The sequence below is a fragment of the Diadema setosum genome, chromosome 20 (genome assembly GCF_964275005.1).
Source record: "Diadema setosum chromosome 20, eeDiaSeto1, whole genome shotgun sequence".
Taxonomy (NCBI): domain Eukaryota; kingdom Metazoa; phylum Echinodermata; class Echinoidea; order Diadematoida; family Diadematidae; genus Diadema; species Diadema setosum.
In genome coordinates this window covers 9,140,873-9,161,963 of record NC_092704.1, presented here as the reverse complement: position 1 = coordinate 9,161,963, position 21,091 = coordinate 9,140,873, and the positions used below count along the sequence as shown (strand labels likewise).

General features: G+C 38.6%; 1 protein-coding gene across 1 annotated transcript; it reads right to left on the bottom strand.

The window, feature by feature from the left end:
- Positions 1-256: 256 nt before the first annotated feature.
- LOC140243745 (peroxisomal bifunctional enzyme-like) lies at positions 257-20,922 on the bottom strand. Its single transcript, XM_072323412.1, has 18 exons — positions 20,759-20,922; positions 18,755-18,791; positions 18,028-18,142; positions 16,791-16,929; positions 16,239-16,395; positions 14,261-14,390; positions 13,451-13,562; positions 12,292-12,379; positions 10,379-10,534; positions 9,521-9,784; positions 8,395-8,547; positions 7,619-7,687; positions 7,032-7,134; positions 5,036-5,176; positions 4,243-4,367; positions 3,614-3,711; positions 1,963-2,075; positions 257-373 (listed from the first exon to the last, which is right to left on the bottom strand). The coding sequence occupies exons 1-18, from the start codon at positions 20,920-20,922 to the stop codon at positions 297-299; spliced, it is 2,241 nt and encodes a 746-aa protein (XP_072179513.1). The 3' UTR covers positions 257-296.
- Positions 20,923-21,091: the final 169 nt, after the last annotated feature.

Below are 21,091 nucleotides of genomic sequence, written 5' to 3'. Positions count from 1 at the left end.
ATGAATGCCACCTAGACCTAGAATGACATCAAAATTAGTCAGGTTCTACGGAACAATACGGGAGATATTTGTATGTTCATGTATCTCAATGGGAAGGCACAGTCATTTCAAAATAAGGGAAGCCTAAAAATTTTCTTGCCAGAATGTGAAGAAGACAGAAAGAAAGAAAAAAAATATTCTTATGATAAGAATATTTTTGTTTCTTTCTTCAGGGAGTTTACTGCAGAAACAGGGCGGCTTGGCAGTTCTGCAGTTGGAAACTTGTCTGCTGGCTTTGTCTGAGATTCCCGAGACTGTTAGAGTCTACTTTGCTGGATGGCCTCCATTGCCTGACTCTCCAGAAGCTTGCTTGGTTTCCAGTGAGAACTGTTAGCTGATGGAGGGAAGAAAAAAAAAATAGTGGAAAAATCTTAACATTGCTGGCATGACAAAACCTTTGTCCAAATTTTGGTGAAAATCACTTTTTTTGGATTAATTGTTAGATAATGGGTTAAGTGATGTCCTGTCCAAATCCTGGCTGTTTTACCCCAAATATGAAGCAACCACAGCATGTCAAAGGAAAGACAATCCCATTTGTTTTTCGTGCTTTGGCTGCCATGTTTTTTTTTTTTTGCTCTCCCGAACATTTGACGTTTTTGAGATATGAGGTTTTGTCGCGACAAGTACTGGTCATCACTGGAGTGAATTGTCTGAACACTCTCCATATTCAAACTCTTTAAACAGTACCGTTATTTTTTGAAGACAAGATGTAGGGTTTAATTAATCACAATGTTACAAGAAGGGTCATTATAACCCAGCACCCCAAAGGAAGTATAACAAATGAAAATATCAAAAGCAATTACATCAAAAAACAAAGCCGATATGAAGAAGAAAATTGTTTGAACTGCAAATGCAGATCATAACATGCAGATCATATCCGCAGCACTGTACTTGATTCACACATTACATGATGTAGAAGCACCTCTCATAATTTTCTCTAATAATTCATAGGTTCATGTCCCACATCAAGTCCTGAACAAAACCCCCAAAAAGGGCCGAAAAATGTTAACACGACCTCCTCAAGTTCCACAATAGCAAATAGCCACAGCAACTTGAGGACATAAAAAGTAGGGTTTTTTTCCCATTTTTTGCACAACTTAACAATTATCATGTTCCAGACGTTTCTTCAAGATTAGTGATATTGTACTGAATACTCTTGGTGACTGCTGGCATGACAGTCTGCACATTGTTATATGCTGTTCATCCTCCCTGTAAAATATGATAACTAGAGTTTAAAGGTAGGGAATCCCATTTGCATGCCTTAAATGAAGAGTTGTATAAATACAGTGGTATGTTGAAGAGAGTATCATTTTAGAAACTCCCATAATGGAAAAGTTTAGTACATTTTTATTGACCGTCAGATTTTGAATTGAATTTTTTTCGGGGCTCACCGTAAATTCCAGTACATTACTAGGCTACCTTTGCAGACCCATGCACTCCATGTGTGTCCATCATGTATATTTTGTGAAGAAAGTTCATCAAAACTTACAAACATTTCTATATACATTCTTGCCACACACTCTATATGTTATTACATCAGCTCTTATACTTTTAGATTTGTGTTTATAAATTAAAAAAAATACAGAAGACTGCAACAAAAAGGCTTAAGTGTGGCTGACACACAGAACTACTGAGTAATTGAGTTTTGTGCATTATTCAAATTGTAGATAACTGTTGACTTCCAAATTTCTAAGCAGTGGCCTAAACAAGTCCCGTGAGGTTCATATTTAATGTTTTGCTGCATTTTAGGAGGTCTGTAAAAGGTATCCCCTACCTTTAAAACCAAAACGTAGAACAAGATAACTCTTCATAAACTGAAATGCAGGTTGCAAGGACCCCAACGAAAAAAAAAAAATAATCGACATGCTCCTCGAAATACTGATCTCCCGGCCCCCCGGAGTGAGAAGAGAAAAGATGACTTACGATGCTGCATATGATAGAAGCAGACACGTTCGTACACCTTAGGTAAGCCGACGATGTTCTTGGCGTAGTACATCGGTCCCCCAGTGTGGCGGGGCCAGCCGTATCCATACAGCCTGGAAAAAGAGGTCACAAAATTGAAAGTAATTTCATCTCTTATGAAGTCTTGTGCCTGTTTGCTCAAGAACTTCAAAGATATACATATCTTTATTGGGATCATTCTATGGATCTTTCACTCAGATCAATATTTAACCCCATTAAACATGCATAGGTGTGTGCCTAAATGAATAGTATTGGTATATTGCCCTGGCACAAGCATTGCCAACATTTCTTTTTTTAAATTACACGAAAGAGGAATTATTCCAAACGACATGTGTAGGTCTATCTTCAGCAGGAACATCACTCTCAGATCAAAGGTCTTGTTTACCTTTGGGAGCAGTGATTTTACAAATTTTCAAGATATGACATTTAATGCATATATTTATATGTGTAGATCTGTTGTACCACAAAACATCCTATCATATAAAATTTTTGCAATAAAGCCTGAAATATAATGAGATATCTGTACTTTTCTCAATAAACTGTAACTGTACACAGTTTAGTCAGGAAATATTTTTATTGTAACTATTGTTCACATTTTGTATATTCAACAATACTCAACATCGATTTTATCGATTCAAATTTTTACAGTTGTTGTTTCTATCCTTAGCTAACATTTTAGAACTATTTTAAAAGCACTAATGCTGGGTTTTTGTTTCATCTGCAAATGGTAAATTATGCCTTTAAGGCTTTGACATGCAAATGATTGAAGCTATTTGTAAATATAGGGTCCACACATAGTCATTCCACTGTCTATACCCATATCTGCATTCTTTTTTTCTTTCACATACAGTGCACTCCCGTTACAACGAACACGGTTATAACAAAATTTCGTTATAACGAAGTAAAACTTCTGGTCCCAAAATTATCGCCATTAAAGTCTATGGTACAAAATTCGCTTATAACGAACACGGTTATAGCGAAATTTTCGTTATAATGAAGTCTTTTCCGAGCGCCACTGACAAAGAAAAACAAAAGAAATGTGCTCCGTTATAACAAAATGAGGATCGCTTTCGAAAATACATAGCGGAACAAGCATTTATAGCGTCTCTGCATGGGCGAACGCATCACTGTGTGTTCGCTCGATGTGTCACGCACAGTTTCCGAGGGGAACTTGTGTTATTGTAATACAATAATCTGCAATTGAATAACTATTTGTTTTATTGTTCACATAGATTTCCAGTGTATGACGAGTATTCAATAAACAGAATATGATATATGCGTGGCTTCCGTGTTTTCGTTCTATATAATTGTATTTGGTCGGTTATAACGAAATTTCGTTATAACGAAAGAAAACTGCCGGTCCCGAGCATTTCGTTATAACGGGAGTGCACTGTACTACCATGTGAAAGTTTTTAAAGTGTTCTGTTTTTCTGTGAGCCTCAATGTAATTCAGGATACATGACAACTTGCCAAATTTTACAACACATAACAAAACTGGGAGGTTTTTCACTTCCAAAGTAATACAAAAGTTTTAAAACTGCCTCAATATTATCAGCATTATGAATGCTATGAATATGATTCTTTTCCTTCCTCTTCGCCACTATGAACTCACCACACCATATCAACGTCCTGATCAGATGAGGCGATCTGTTCTTCTAGGCACTTGAAGCCCTCATTGATCAGACCATACAGGCATCGCTCCAAGATTTCCTACAATGCAGCAAAACAGAATCCATCACTGCACGAGGCAAGAGCTGTTCATACTCTCGTCACATTCATATATTCATCCAAACGACAACCTCCCTTGGTATACAGCTTTCACTCAATCCTATGTTATCAAATTGCAGCTCAAAGAGAAATAATGTCCCAAATAGACACAAGGGCATTCACAAATGAATAATAGAGGCATATTATCTGCACCAAACGACCACTGGTGTATGATGAATTCAGAAAGGGCTCTCTGAAAGGTGCACTAACATCTCACCAGTCTGAATTTAGAGCTATTCATTCTACATCTCAGAACAAAGCTACAGTGTACATGCCCATATGTTATCCCTTTAGAATACAATCTAGAATCTATTAATTGATAATTGATAATGACCTGTGGCTGAAGTTGTTAATGTTGTCACCATTACCACCAATGTTCTCATCAATTTCATTCTCCTCAGCAGAAAAATATGATGGGATCTTTTACCTTTCTATACAACACTCAAAAGTCTCCAAGAACACGATGTTTGTTACCTGAGCTGGAATATGTCTCCTTGTCACTCCAGCTTTCTCTGAGAAGTCAAGAATCATCTGTGTGACCTCAGGATCGACCTCTGGCTTTCGACCTCCTGGTTTGCCGTAATTGTAATAGCCCTTGCCTGCAAAGGTTTGGGGTGGACTGGTTGTCAGGTTTTCAATGTGCATGAAAAAATCACCTCGTTTGTGATCTGGCTGTATGGCCAAAACTGCACATAAATGCAGTGGTGGATCCAGAGGGGGGCGCCCCAGGTGCTTGCACTTTCTTTATTTTTTGTTAAAACAAAGTAAATAAAAAGGAAAAAAATGGGGGCGTCTCCCCTTTACGGAATTGCTGGATCCGCCCCTTTAAATGTGCAATGCCACATCATGCTCATAGGCTCTCACAAAGTAATATCAAATAACAGAATTGCAAGTCTTGTCAAAATTGTACATAAAAACAAGAACATTATGGAATACTCTCACTTTATTTGTTAATCGGTAGGGGTGTGATGTCATCCCATTCTAAGCCTTCCACTGATTTCAAAAAAAGTCTTTGCTAAATTCCTATTTTTGACATAAATTTGATATAAATAGGATACATCTGGTAATCTCTTGAATCAAATTAGTGTAGTCTTGTGGCTACCTAAGAACATATTGGAAAAACACCTCTGGACCATCATTTGAAACACAATTGTAATTAAGTTTCAAATCACCCTCTGTTATTCCAATTTGCATGTACACTCAGTTAGCCACTTTGCTCCCCAATGTCTCCCTACCATCATGGATTGCCCTTTCTCTCCGAACCAACCTGTCTTCTGGCCCAGACGACCCTTCTCCACCAGCCAGTCGCCGAGGGGGCTGTAGCGCTCCCCCTGTCTGATCCGGTCCATCTGCCCCTCCCGCTGAATCAGGCCAAACTCCTTCCGACTCTTGTAGCCCACGTCAAGACCTTGAAACAGTGGAGGGAGGGGGAGGTCGAGCGTGAGGAGAGTGCATAAGTTCAGGCATATCAAAGATCAAGTCAGCCAAAAATGCACAACAAAACAAAATATTAACATAAACAAGCACTGAATTGATCAGTGTTCTAGTAGTAGCCACGATAAAAAAATCATTGGCATACATACTCGAGCAGGATTTGAACCTACGACCTCCTGATCACAGGACAGGCGTCATCTCCACTAAATTACCATGCTTCTGCCAGACAGCAAGTGTTGGTTCTAATCCTTACAGCATTCAGCAGGTAGGCCTACTGGGTAATCATTCAAATTCATGAAATTCTTGTTTTTTCAAAACATGGAAGAATTTCATGAATTTGAAAAACAAAATATTACAAAGAAAAACATTTTTGACAGCTTGTGAGCTTGTGAACCAATCAACTTTAATTTCAATTCAATATCATCTGAAAGTGATGCATAGTATTTTTAATTTCACAAATATTTTCTTCGTTAATACAGTATTCATCGCATAATCGGGACAGGTTGGGAGTAGCAAACACGGCCCCTTTAAGCGGGGTGCCCGATTTCGCGATGAGCACTCACCATACACTAACGGCATACGACATGTACATTATGTAGTGCACACACACACACACACACACACACACATGCATACTGACGTACTGTACATGTACATGAATCAAAGAGATTTTTCTCCTCCCCACCACTAGAGGGCGGACTCTACAATGGAGTCAGTGATTTCATGGGGGCCGCCATAGGTCACTAAACAATGGCGGACTTTGCGTACTATGTATACATTTCTACAGCGCGTATTACGCGAACTTATGAACTTTTACGCGAGTACGCACTTGATTTTGGCTGCTCCTCGGTTGCTCGTTTGCTAGCGTGTTAGCACGAGGGGTGAGCCTACCGTTGTACCGCCTCGTTGTCATCCAATGCTCCCCTTGCGCTCACAAAACAATAGTACAGGGCGTATGAAGACTCCGCACTCTAGCAGTCACTGGGGAAAATCTCTTTGACATGAATACACAACCACGCTACCCTCGGCGCGACCCTCTAGCTGTCCCTGCATTCTCGCAATGATGTAGAGTAATCGCAACCGGGTTCTTCTTCTGTCGCCTCTCTTCGAACACAAAATATGTGGATTAAAAGCTAGCACTTTCTTAAACATTCGTAGAATTCTTGGACACGTAGGGCGTTCTGTATATCCACAACCATGGGAAATGATTACCCAGAACTGATGTGGGAACGTCAATGAAAAGTCCTTCAGTCATTCAATCATCACGGCTTGATTGTTTACTTGCCGCGATCACTGCACTGTACATGTGTTGTAGCGATCTGGCTCGCCATATATACACATGTACAGAAAAGCGAAGGCGGGCAGCGAGCTGAAATGTACGTGTACTGGATGGACGGAGGTCAAAACACACCAGTCCGAAGCTTGCTTTGTAAGTTTGATGTAAACGACAACTGATAGGGAATCTATGAAATATTATTGTGGTATTTTGGTATATTTTTTGTGTAAAATATCAACAAAATCAAAGATCGCTTGAAGAAAAATTGTCCCGTTTATCAGAGGTCCCCGCCCGATTATCCAGTGAAAATAACGTGCATTGGAAATGTTTCTGGGAAGCGTATGTCATTTAAGCGAGGTTCCCGATTATCAGATGCCCGATTATGCGATGAATACTGTACACAGTATCGATATTGTGTTATTTTGTGTATGAAAAATTTTTGGCACTGTTGAAAACAAAGGAATTGAAATGAAAGATATTCAAACTTGTATTTATACACATCAGAAGCAAATGCTTCTGTTGGTTGGTTGTTGGTTGGGTTGATCTAGCTCACCTGCCAAATCTCCCATGCGGAAGAGACCCATGGCAAGACCAAAGTCCTCCAGGACCTGGTCTACCTCACTTGGTAGAGCTCCCTCCTCAATTAGGAACATTGCCTGCAAGAAAGACATACCGGTAATGAAGGCACATGGTAAAGTGAGGTATAGAGCACATTGGGGGACATAAAAGATTAAAAAAAAAACAACAACAACCTTTGTGACAAGTAGGTTTTCACACAGATATTTTGAATGAGTTATAAGAACAGCTATTCATGCACAAACAAGTGTGCAGACAACAAAAGAACATAGAGTGCACCCCCATTATAATGAACACGATTATAACAAATTTCTTGTTACAAAGAAGTACAAATCAAGGCCGAAACATTATGTGCCCCATGTTTTTTACTTATAACGAATGAAAACTGCTGGTCTCGAGGACTTGGTTACAACAGGAGTCCATTGTAGTATACCTACAACACATAAATTCTTTGTCTTTCATCTCTGAGTAATTAAAAGCTCAGAGAATAACCTACATGCCAATACTACTCAGTACTTGATTCCTTTATACCGAAAGTTGATATGACACCCAATAAGTTCGTACCTCCCTGGAATAGGGTGCCAGCATTCGGTTGCCAAGAAACGCAGGACAGTTCCCGACAAGAACGGCCACCTAATTACAGAGGCAGAATGAAAACTATTGAATCAATTCAATTCCATTCAATTCATTTCAATTCACTGTAATTCAATTCAAATCAATATTCACTTGGTTTCTTCACAAAACATAAATTAGAGGTGCATGTGAATGAAATGACAATACAAAAACATTGACTGGCAATTATCATTCTTTTCTGAACAAATTTGCTTGCCTTGATGTGAGGTTCATATTCTTGGCGACATTTCAAACCACAAATTGATAAAAACATTCATATTGGTACATGAAATAGAATTCATCTGAGATTCTGCAAAGCAGAATACACACAAGCATTTGATTAATCATCCATTTCAAAGATAGACATCAAATGGATTGCTTTGATTTTTTAATACCATTTGGAGGTTCATTATAAAATGCTTTTTTTGTTGCTAATCAAAATGACAGATAATATAACAATAATTCCACCAAATATCAAGTTGAAATGGTCTTTGAAATACAAAAAACATGGGTCAAATTGCAATACATAGGTTAAGAACTTACCATTAACATCTGCAGCTGTAAAATAATGACACTGAAGACTATTAGGAAAAATCCTACTCCCAACTCAATGAAAAGGGGAAAAAAGACTTAGCAGTTACTTATAAACACATGGGTTGTAAGGATATGACATGAATTCTGTCCTGTCTTTAAGATGGATTGACAGATATGTAGCCAGAGAAACACACCTTCTTCACACGCTTGCCCAACTCCATAGCCGTTGCCATGGTTTCGGGGGAGGTCGCCTTGCCCCTCACATTCTCCAGCAGCCTCATGATGTGAGCGGGAGAAAAGAAGTGCATCCCGACCACCTTGTCTGGCCTGGAGGTAGCCGAGGCCATCTGTGGATTGATTGAATGAGAGGATAAGCGAGAAACTCAGAGATAAATAGGAGAAATAGAACAAAAAAAAAACAAAAAACAGAGAGAGATGTATACAAAAGAGGGATGAGAAAGAGGGAAAGGAAAGTGAAATAGAGGGAGGAAGAAATCAAGGAGTGTTAGTACATATCAACCACAAACCACTAGTTTATCGGAGGCTACTGCAGGTTGCCATAACAGTCCTAAAGTCATTCAAAAGTCGAAATCTGATAAAGTCTTATAAAAAAAAATCAGTAGGAAAAAATAAATGTGTGAAGTTTTGGTTGGAAAAGTTTTGACATGTTTCATCAGCTTGGTTCCTTTTTTTTTTGCATTAATTAAACCAACAAAAAAAATTGAGATCCACTGGAAAATCTCAAACTCCCAACAAATTGACAGAACACTGAGTAGAAAACTGGTTCTCAACAACCTCATGTTGCCCAAATATCTGTGAACACATGTACCTGATTCGATGTATTATGTAAGATGTAAGATGTATTATGAATATAACAGTTATTATTTTTATTTTCTGCAATAATCATTGCAGAATATTTTTGTTTGATGTTATTTGTAATTTGTCACGCATAGGTTGTTTTTTTTGAACAACTACTATTTGTGTGTATCTCTTGTATGTAACGCTGGTGGAAGGCACATTTCCACATTCACATTGTGGACAATAAACATTCAATTCAATTCAATTCAATTCAATTCAATTCAATTCAATTCAATTCAATTCAATTCAATTCAATTCAATTCAATTCAATTCAATTCAATTCAATTCAATTCAATTCAATTCAATTCAATTCAATTCAATTCAATTCAATTCTACCCCACTGCCAAAAGTATTGTACAGGGAATATCTCATTTGGAACCAGCAACTAAGCTATAGCAAAGGACCATGACATCATCACTGAGGTACTCTTTTTGGCCTAAACTTGCATGATCCTCTGGTCACCTGATCGATGTCCAGGGTCGACGTGTTACTGGCCAGGACGGCACTGGGCTTGCACACTCTGTCCAGCTTGCCAAAGATCTCCTTCTTCAGGGCCATGTTCTCGAAGACGGCCTCTATCACCACGTCGACGTCCTTCAGGTCGTCATAGCTCAGCGTCGGACGTACCAGGGAGAAGATCTTCTCGGCTTTCTGCTGGCTCATGCGCCCCTGTTTGACCCCGTGAGCTAGAATGCCCTGCACCATCTTGAGTCCCCTGTCCAAGAACTGGCAAGAAAGCAGATCCAAGTTCTCACACACAATGTCACAAACCACCACTTTTACACACTTTTCAACTGTGATTGTATCATTCTTTGTCAACATTTAAACCATGGACTATGGTCATTGCTGGATGCAGATCTTTCAATGAACTGGCTGCAAATGCATTGCTGATATCAAATGCATGAATTAAATTCTCAGTGAAATATCATTTAATACAATGCCACATGAACATCAAAGGAAACAAAACAAAACATGAGAGAGAATGAGAGAGTATATGAATGAAAAGAGAAGAGAGGACAAAGAGAGAGAGAGAAATATGTGTGAAGAGAAGACAGGGCAGAGAAAGAGAAATATATGATTATGTAGACAGGGCAAACAGGGAGAGAAATAAGAAGAGAGAACAAAGACAGAGAGAAACATATATGACGAATGAACAGAGAGAGAGAAATATATATGAAGAGATGGCAATAAGACAGTCAGAGAATATATCTATGAAGAGAGGGCAAAAGAGAGAAATATAATAAGGGAAGGACAAAGAGAGAGAAGAGAGGAAAAGCTAGTGAAAGAGACAAAAAAAAGAAGGATTATTTTCTTGAGCACCTCTTGGTTTTGTTCCGTGAGGTAAGTTGGAATGCCACTGGTGATGAGAGACATGGTGATGCCCACACCCATAGTGCCTGCACCAATCACAGCTGCTGATTTCACCTCTTGCCCCCTGGCTGTCTTGTAACTAGCTGAGCCATCTGGGACACTCCACTATTTGGGGGGGGGGGGGGGATGGAAGGAAACAACAAACTCAGGGATTGGTAAAAATAGGATTAATAAAGACGAATATCTATTACCCATATCTTTGCAAACCCTAAATATTTTATTGTTATCCCAAGACATCTATGGACTTGCAATGCTTTATATATGTGTCTCACTTCATGAATCAGATACTGTATATGCTGAATATTTCGCGAGGTTTTTATTTTCGCGAATTCCGCCAGTCGGGTGCTATTTGCGAAATTAAAGACACGCGAAAATATTGACTCTGATCCCGATGTGAATGTGATGTACGTGTGTACACTTCTCCATTCAGTGCAGGACTCCACGATCGCGAATTTAACCACTCGCGAAATCGTCGGGAATTCCGGATTTGCAAAAATTTAGACTCGCAAAATATATGGCGTGTACAGTATGTGAAATGCTTTTTTGCCCTTGTTCTGTCTAGACAAATGTTTAAATGTTTGACAAGGTCCCCCACTATTCTGAACTGACAAGAAAATATATATGATTAAAATTGATAAGAACAACTGGTATCCTAGCAGCTACTGCTCTTCATAAACCGAGTCTCAAGAACAATCATACAACCACTTTTCTTCAATTTAAGATGATTAAAATGTGACAAAGTAGTAAGTTTGTTGTCTTATGTAAGTTTATACACTGACAGACATTTGATGAACAATCTGTCTACATAAATAAACACACTATTCCTCAATTTTCTTTAACTCTGAGAACCATCACCCCTAAGTACCACTGACATGGTACATGAACAAATTGCCTGTGGTAACATGTACACTCTTTGTGCACAGTACGTGGCATTGGCACTCTAGATAACCATAAAACAAGAAAGAAGAAAAAGGAAAAAAAAGGAAAAAAAATTCCAATCAGTGGAGAAACAACTAATTAGTTCCATTTGAACACAGCCAAAATTAACAGTTTTTGAAAATACATTTTTTTAAAAAGTGCAACACAAAAATAATCAATTGTGTGTGGCCACGCAAAAATTTTAACTCTTCATTAATGCATTGCGATGTGAAAAGTAATTCAGATAGATTTTCATTTTTCAAACCTCTCACAATAATTTGTCCTGTGTCACTTGTGTGTGAACTACACACTATATTAAAGCACAACCCAATCTTGTTTAAAGGGAATGGCTAGTAACTGATCAGTGGGAATCAGTGGGAATGCTGGGGGATGATTGTTTCAATTCTTGGGGGATTCATTTAAGAGTACATTATATATCTATTGTTGTGTGAAAATTATTTGCTTCAGAATGGTCTCATATTCAAGTAATGTGCAGTTTAATGTTTCCAGGTTAGCGTGCCTGTACTGTGACGGGGCATTAAACTGCACATTACTTGAACATTATGAGACCATTCCGGAGTAAATAATTTTCGCACATCAATAGATATGAAATGTACTCTTAAATGAATCCCACACGGATTACCGATTAGGAAATCATCCCCCAGCGTTCCCACTGATTCCCACTGATCAGTTACTAGCCATCCCCTTTAATAGTGCCATAATGCAACTTGCAAAGTCTGCACGTTCTGTTACCCCGGGTCATATTCCAGTCAGTGTTTATGCACGTGCAGTCTGGTAATGTTGCCCTGTGTGAACCTTGGCAGAGAAAAAAAAGAGACAAATTTCTAATCATGAATGATGCAAAAGGAGATAACTCCCGAGTGCAAACACAGCTATTGTATGGAAGCATGAAGGTCATATTGGTAACGTAACTTTGTACGAACCTTTGAGACAGCTCGCTCTGCAAAGAATGCATACTGAAGGGCCGGAGCTTGGGTAGACAAGGACAGGAATTTGGCATACTCTCTCTCCCTATGTATGTGAAGAACAGAAAGTAAAACCATACCAATAAATACTCATCTAAATAATAACAACTAAGGAAATATTTGTACTCAAAAGTGAACTGAACCGCACTGTACCGTACTATGCAAGATTGGGAACATTCAAGCATTCTGTGGATAGCGAACGTCACGAGTTATTTTTAGACTCGAGCCAAGTGATTGCTCGTTTGTAATCACAGGGTCATGCACCTGGCCCATCTACACAACATACAGATGTCCCCCCCCCCCCCAAAAAAAAAAAAAAGAAAAAAAAAGAAAAAAGAAAAAGAAAAAAAGAAAAAAGAAAATCAACTCCTAATAGTATAACATAGTGTGTGTTATGCACATTCTTCTCATGTCAGCAGCTGGTAAGGTAAGGTATGCTTTTGAACCATTTTGCATTCGAGTGCTCAATGTGGCACAGTACAGTACTGTAAAATTTTGGAGTACACTGGAAAGCAGGCTGCTTTTGGCAAGGTACAGTAAGGTATAGTATACTTTGGGAGGGTTTGAGCACTTGTCTGGCATGGGTACAGTACGGCAATAAGTATGCTTCAAGAGAGCCCTTGAATGTACCCGAATGGCAGTCTATAGAGCTGATTAAACAGTATCATCTGTCATTTCGGTCTGGTAAATCGGTCCCACTGAGCAATGTTGTGTGCAATCATACTGTCCCCTCTAGTAAGAGGCAAAACACTCTGTCCCTAAGATAGGACATGAATGGAGGTCCTGTGTGTATCAGAGTCACAACTCATGCTTGTAAAAGATCTCGCTTCATTCATTCATCACAAAGAGCAGGGTGGATAACCTGGTGAAGAGGTCCCACCTCACATCCAACTGGACCCCATGGAAGACCAGCTTAATGTAGCTGAATATGTCGGCTATCCAGGATAATCCAACTGGACATGGAAGACCACTTAGTGCAGGTGAATATGGGCTATCTAGCATCTCAGATGGAAAAATTAAAGAAACAATAAATGACAGAAATCCTTGTGCTAGATAACCAACAAAAACCTTAATCAAAGAGTCCTTGTTCAATAGTGCCACAACTACAGCTACTTACATCTTGAGGCCCTCCTCAAAGGAGGGTGCCTTGGTGGCCGCCTCGATGGCCTTGATGCAGAAGAGGGGGGAATACTGACCCCTGGCCCTTGCCGCAACCTTCTGGTAGGCAGCTGGAAAAGAAGGGGGAGGGGCAGTTGAAAAGATCATGTACTTTTATCTTAAAGGAACTACACAATGCAAATGCATGTTGACTTGTGTTAATTCATGATACCCTCCACATCACTTACAATGTATTTGGTCGAATGAATATCTAAATACACGCCATATATTTTATCATAATTTTCCTTTTTTTTTTCAGATTACTTGAATGCACCCATAGAAAACCTTTAAAACCAAGGTTCTGCCAGTGACATCATCTGTCAATATTGCTATAGTATTACTATGATTAACAAAGACATTGGAATGCACCTTCCCCTAAACTGAGTATAACTTACATGTTTCCATGCTATCAATATGATTAACAAAAGACGTTGCACGGAAAGATGCTAAGTATGCTCAGTTTAGGGGAAGATGTATTCCAATGTCTTTTATTGATCATATTATCAGGTACAGGTGGCTGGAAGCCCCATAAAGTTATTGAGAGCAAAATAGAAGTATCCTGGTCAAGACTGTCTGTTTTATCCACTCAGTGCAATGAAGTGACAATTTGGGTTTTCAATTTCAGTTTCTGCCTCATGATCACGACCTCTACACAATCTTTGTTTTGTCATCTATTGTTATATGTTAACAAAGTCATTATTATTCAGTAAGGTACCCTACATTGAAAGTTACTTGAAACAATAATGACAGCAAATGGGAAGAGACTAACCTTGGAAGACCATTGGAGTGGAGTCATCTACTTTCACAGGCATTCGGCTGACTCTCCGCCCATCTACCGGCTCATTGGCTATGCTCTGGGCAAAGGCCACGCCCTCTTCTACAAGGTCACCTTCAATGACCTACGGAGGTAAAAAACAAACAAACAAACAGACTTCCATAGAGTCACTCTGCATGAAATACTGAGCGCACATCAAATATTTCAAACTGATAATAACGCCAACCACTATAATTTTCCCTCTTGCATTCTACTGTCTTTCCTTTGTTCATGAATTACACAGGGGTGTCGGAGTACCTGCAGAGAAAAGTCAAAATATATGAAACATGTGTAAAGAGGTCTGAAGTGCAATATACTGTGAATATTTCAAACCACATGGACAGGAAAAAGTCTAAAACTAAAAGATTCTGGGTAGAGTAAAAAAAAGTCTGAAGTCAGATTAAACTCTTAACTCTGGCATCCCTGATTTCAAGTATAAAAAATGCTTTGAAAAACAAATAAGTCATTGATGTGACATAACTTGTTAAAACTGACTGACAAAATGAAAATGACAAAATAACAAATAGTCAGAGTAGCCAAGCCGGTTTTAATGTTACAAGGTATTCTGATGTGATATCTCACAGGTATTCTGATGACAGCCATCTTGGTCACATGACTGCTAGATCGTCCATTTCAAACACTTCATGTGAATAAAAGAAATGACTGTTAGATGACTTTTTTGTTGTCTTTTTTCCCCTAATTTGATGGGGAATAGTTCAAGAGGTGTCAGATCACTCATTTCTTGATACACCTTGTACAATAATAATAATAATAAATCATTTATTAAGCGCAGAAACTATGTCTATATATTCTACTGCGCTTCAAGAGCTCTTAAGTTCCTATGTTGCACAATGCTGCATGGGAAGTACAAAAAGAAATAGGCCTATGCTAAAACAAAAAAGTTTTCACTTTTGATTTAAAACTGTCTAAAGTCTGACAATTCCGAATGTCTAATGGTAATCTATTCCACAACCTAGGGGCTGCAAAAGAAAATGATCGGTCACCTAAGGTAACTTTTGTTTTGATTTGGGGTTTCTGCAATATCAATCTATCATTTGTACTGCGGAGATTATGGCTATGAGTCTGAGATTTAAAGTTCAATAATTCACTGATATATAACTAGGGGCCTGACCATTCAGAGCTTTATAAACCAGCATCAATATCTTGAAATTAATTCTTCGGCGAATGGGCAGCCAGTGCAATTCCTTTAAAAGTGGTGTAACATGAGCAAATCTTTGGAGATTACAAATCAAATTGTACAAGGTGATGAATAAATCCTTTTGCAGCATCGATAGAGATTAATCAGTCTTAATGGTCATGAGGCTAAGCAGTTCAATGCTAATATCAGTTATCATATCAAAGGAAATAACGGGCGAGTGGTGAGTGTCATGGCATGAACTTCTTCAGAGAAAAGGGTTTAAGCTCTTGATAAATCCTGCAGAGTCCAAAACAAAATATTTCTTTCATGCTGACACGTCAGTTGAGACACTGTATAAAATCAATGAATGAATAGTTCTACACAAGTATTGCCTCATGTACATAATTAACACAGCTACACTGTATGTACTCTGATAAATGTTTCGAAAGGTTTTCACATTTGTGAATTCATGAGTTGGGTGCTATTCCTGAATTTAACAACATGCGACAATACTAACTCTGATCCGACATCAAATCATCAGCTGAGAATGATAAGGGCATTAAGTTGCCACTACAGACATATTGTTCAAGGCACCTTAACACCCTTCTCATTCTTAGCCGACAAAATGCAATGTACATGCATGCTCTTCTGTGATCATTATTGTACTCTCCCACTCTCAAAATTGTCGGAAGTGTCGATTTATAATCCATAATAAGCCATAAGCTATAATATCTAGCATACATACAGTATCTTACAATGACAACAAATATGTAGCAAGTCACACAATACACAGACCTTGTCCACCAGTCCTTTGTCCAAGGCCTCTCTGCTGGACAGATGACGTCCAGAGGTGATCATCTCGATGGCATTCTGGATGGACATCACTCTGGGTAGTTTCTGGGTCCCCGTTGCTGCGGGCAGGATGCCAAGATGGACCTCCGGTAAGCCCATTCTGCCAGTGAGGGTACATAAGCACACACCAACCACTAACAATGCACTCAGCCTTTTGGTTAATCGTGACATACTGTATAATTATATAAATATAATACAAATATTGAATTTTCCACGTTGGAATATAACACCTGACATCTCCAAGGGAGTTACATTTTCCCCAAGACATCATTTTTTTTTTTTTTTTTTTTTTTTTTTTTTTTTTTTTTTTTTACTGATGCACGCAGCACTGAAGAAATATATTCATTGGGATATAATAATTTTCAAGGGCCTGTCAAGTGTATATTATTTCAACCATAGAAAATGCAATATTTTGTTATCAATAATATTATACCCAATGGTCTACAATTTTACAAGTATGATAAGTGGTTATTTGGGCGTCGCCCCAGTACTTACTTTCCTCCCTTGTCCAGCAGTCTGTAGTGGCAGCCGAGGGCTAGCTCCACCCCTCCGCCAAGGCTGGTTCCGTGAAGGACTGCCACCACCGGTTTGCTGCACGCCTCTACAACTTTGGTGACGTCAATCAGATTTGGCTCTAAGGTGGCAAATGAAAACATTATTATTTGTTACAGCATACAAACCATTATTGCATTAATTTGGGAAAAAAGAAGACTAGAAAAAAAAATTAACAGCCCTATCATATTTTTCTACTTGTATAAACATAATCATTCTGTTAAGTCGATATTCCTTCAATGGACACTACTCATGCAGCTATTTTGTTATCTTGGCAACTCTTGAATGCGTCGAATATTTGTGGAAAAGTTGATGTAAAGGGATCGACTGGGAATGTATTCTCCATATAAAGGTAATGCAGATAAGGTGAATACACTACTGAAAGAAGCTATAAAAATTAAATAAGACACAACTGTGACATTGCAATGCTTTATAGACGGATTATTTCACCTCGTGAAGAACTGTGTCATAATCAATGCAAATGTTGGCTGGTATGATCTGAGTGCTCACTTGGATTTTCCTGATTCATCTTTTTGGCCCTCTTTCGGAACAGAGAGCATGCCACCAATTTTGAATCATTAAAGAAGGTAGCACAGCAAAAGGCCACTCTAACTTTTGATACACTGGTAACTCATTTTATGATCCTCCACGCCTCTACAAAGCTTTCCATTGCTAAGAGTAGTCTAGCTTCTAGACTCTTTTTACTCGCAGCAGTGATTCAATGTACGAGACAAGCCGTGAGAGGGCGTGACACCCGAGGACTGCTATACGCTGAGAACTGCGATACACATTGGGTGCGCAGTCTTGTGATTATTGCAATAATAAACTTTGCAGATCCTCTGGGTTTGTCACAGTCGTTTAAATATCGCACCACTGAAAACGAGACGGAACATTGGGTGCGCAGTCTCACAATTATCGCAATAAGAAAATATGCGCCCTCTCTTGGTTTGTCGCCACTGGAAAAATATTGCACCAAGGAAAAAGGGATGGAGCCCAGACTATGCTAAGAGTGACCTTTTACTTGGTCTACACTGCTCTGAACAATGAGCCTCCGTTCAGTCATAACGGGGGTAACAATGGGTCCTTTGGACTATACATGCACTGGTGATTGATGACTTGACAACATAATTGAATTCCTCTGGAGAAGAATGCAAATATGAGATAACCACCGAGTGTGTACCTTTGAAGACCAGATCTGGGTTGCCGAATTCTGTGATGTCCGCGCCGGCGCAGAACGCTCGACCCCCCGCCCCGCACAAAACGATGCTCTTGATGGATGCATCATTTTCAGCTTCCTGCAGTCGAGCAAAAGTCAGAAAATTGTGTCAAAGACTTTCATTATGAATTGTTTTTTTCCATAGGATTATGCTCAAATTGGTCATTGCATAATGGTTAGCATATTTTTTTTTAACTTCATTAGATTTGATTTATTGCTCTTGTAGTATATCATTGCACATGTGGACACACTGTTGATAGCACTTCAGATAAAATAAAAGTTGCTTACAAAATAAATTTTTCTCCATTTGGGTTTACAATATGTTTAACAAAAGTGTACAAGGAATGTATCAATGAATAATACAGAAGGGCTACAGCTTAGGCGTAGGTAAGCAAATATGCCATTGAACTGATGAGATTCATACAGGCAAGGCTTTGACCATGGTGACTTTACATGAAATTCTGATGCAAAGTTGTCAAATACCTCCGTGGCCACTGAGTTACAAATGCACAAAATCTTTCACGTAAATTGCAAATTTGCACAATATGATGTATTTACATTCCTCGTTCACTTCAACGATATTGTTGGTATTTTTTTTTTTTTACACATAAAATCATGGTACCAGAGTAACATTCATATCTGTATAATGATTGGTCTTGGCAAAATTCAAAGGATTTTTAAGATTGCTTACCCTGATAGACTGGACAATCGACGCCCTTAAGGAAAAACTGAAAATAAAAAGATTAAAAAAATCATATATTACTCTTGAGATTTTTTGAGCAAGTTGTGTGATACACCACAGGTGTTTTGTCTCCCACATTGAACTTTTTAAACTAAAGGTCTATTATACAGTAGCCTTTGATTAATCAACATGTAATAGATATGACACAATGTCTTTTGAAGTCCCATTCATCAGTGGACATTATCACTGAAGCGGGGAAACATGTGTGATATAAAAGTGGCATAAATTCAAGTTGCAACATGCTCCTGCTGCTGAAGAATGGAAAATTAAATGAATATGATGACTATCAATTCATTCTGAGTGGAAAATGAATTATTGCCTTTTACACATGCATGCATGAAATCTATATGTAATTCATGTACTGCACAGTTTTAAAATGCATGCACTTTTTTTCTTCAACAGAACATTTATCAAACGATGTGTTTCAATATTTCTGTAAAAGCTTAACTCCTATCAATACTAATAAAAACTTATGAATTTATTATCCTTAACAGAAGGTAGATAAAGGGCATATTTCACCAAAAATGTATGTATAAGAAAATGATAAATTATACCATTTCATATTTCCACTGCAGATGACTGAGGAACATTATGTGCAAGACTTTTCAGGAATTGTGTGTTATGGTGCAGTTATACTACAAGACTACTACATTTTGTTTGATTTGATCAATTTGAACTTATTTCCATGTTGTTTTCACAAGAAACAAACAAACATAACCAAATTACAATCATTACAATGCAATGACTTTTGCTAACATTGTCTTGACATAAAAGATAATTGAAACAGATACTTCAGCAACAGAATTCAAGGTAATACAAAATAGCAAAAAGAAAAATGAGATGGGGGTGAATTAATCAAAAGCACAGCTTGTAGCTTGTATAGTTAGACCCACCAAAATTGGAGATAAACCAAAGCATATGACTTGTAAAATATGGTTTGAATTAAAAACTGAAGCTGTATAAAAAGCTCTGATTATATAAGAGAAAGGTAGAGATGGGAAAGAAATAATGGGAGTACACATTGGGACAAAATAGCAGGAGAAAGGAAAAATATGGAGAAGGGAGAAGATATGTAGGAGATTGAACACTTAAGCAGAACATCTTCTTCTTTGCAGTATACATCGCCTCTAACGCTTATATGCTAGATTAGATACCAGGTAAGTCTTTCAAAGGTAGGTCCATTGGGGTCAATCTGAAGTGGAAGAAGTCCACAGCTAGCAGCTCTGATCAGAAATCTATTCCGCACAATGAACAAATAATTACCTTTGATCTGATCCTTCTGATGAGCACAGACTGATCGCGTTTATTAGTAATGTCATGCACTAGATTAACCATACCAGCGACCCCAACACGTGTCTGTTTACTGCCCCGCGCGCGCTGGGGTTAGATACATACTAGTGTGATAGATAAGCCTACGGTACACACAATACAAGATATAAACATGCGTGGCATTAATTATTTAATGTATGCTCCTCTGAAGTCGAAGGACTTTGAACATAGTACGTGTTGCATGTTCAGGATGATGTTGTCTGCTCGACCTTGAGAAAGAATTTAACATGACTCCATTGCACTGCGAGCTATAACCCACAAACTTTACACCCCTCAACTTGTGTGATTTAGATTACCAATCGGTTGATTAATATCAATGCTGTGACATGTGGCTGGAATTAAACTCTTATTCAATGTTCAATATCTATACTCTAATCACGCACCTTGTAATAAATGCGGAGAGCTACATCAGTGTGTACCCTAGAACAGGGGCTAATTGCGTGAACTATAATGCAGCGAAAAAGCGCCCGGTTAGCTCCACTACCACTATACCACTGCACTGGTGTAGACACCCGCCTCTGCAAAGATCGGTCGGGTTCAGAAGAAAAACAATCGACACTCTCTTACGTTCATAACCTAATATCTAATCACACTGAAAGTGACAATGGGCGCCAAGATATTTACCTCAGGACGTTAAGTGGTGGGTTGTTTAGAGTAACAACGGCGACTTCTCCACGTTTGGCGAAAGACGTCATGACTTTAGATGCCTGTTCCTGCATTTGAAGGCTGCTGGTGCTAATTTGTCTTGCCCCCACCACCAATTTTACGAGAGACTTTGTGCGAATCATAGCGGGTAGGTAACGACGTACTATGACCTGACGACCCTGAGGCTCTACACAGGATTATATACACTCAGTTTAGCTGGCGGTCTTCATTCATGAAGAAGCTTAGAAGCTATCAATGAGTCGATCATAATAAACCTCTACCAGCTTTTGTACATACGAGCCGACCTTGCAC

Excerpts from the sequence above, each read along its gene's own strand:
- LOC140243745 (XM_072323412.1), bottom strand. The coding sequence starts at position 20,922 with ATGATTCGCACAAAGTCTCTCGTAAAATTGGTGGTGGGGGCAAGACAA. Across the intron at positions 9,785-10,378 it reads TCACGGAACAAAACCAAGAG|TTCTTGGACAGGGGACTCAA; the intron begins GTGCTCAAGAAA and ends CTTTCTTGCCAG. Across the intron at positions 3,712-4,242 it reads GGAGACATATTCCAGCTCAG|GAAATCTTGGAGCGATGCCT; the intron begins GTAACAAACATC and ends GCTGCATTGTAG.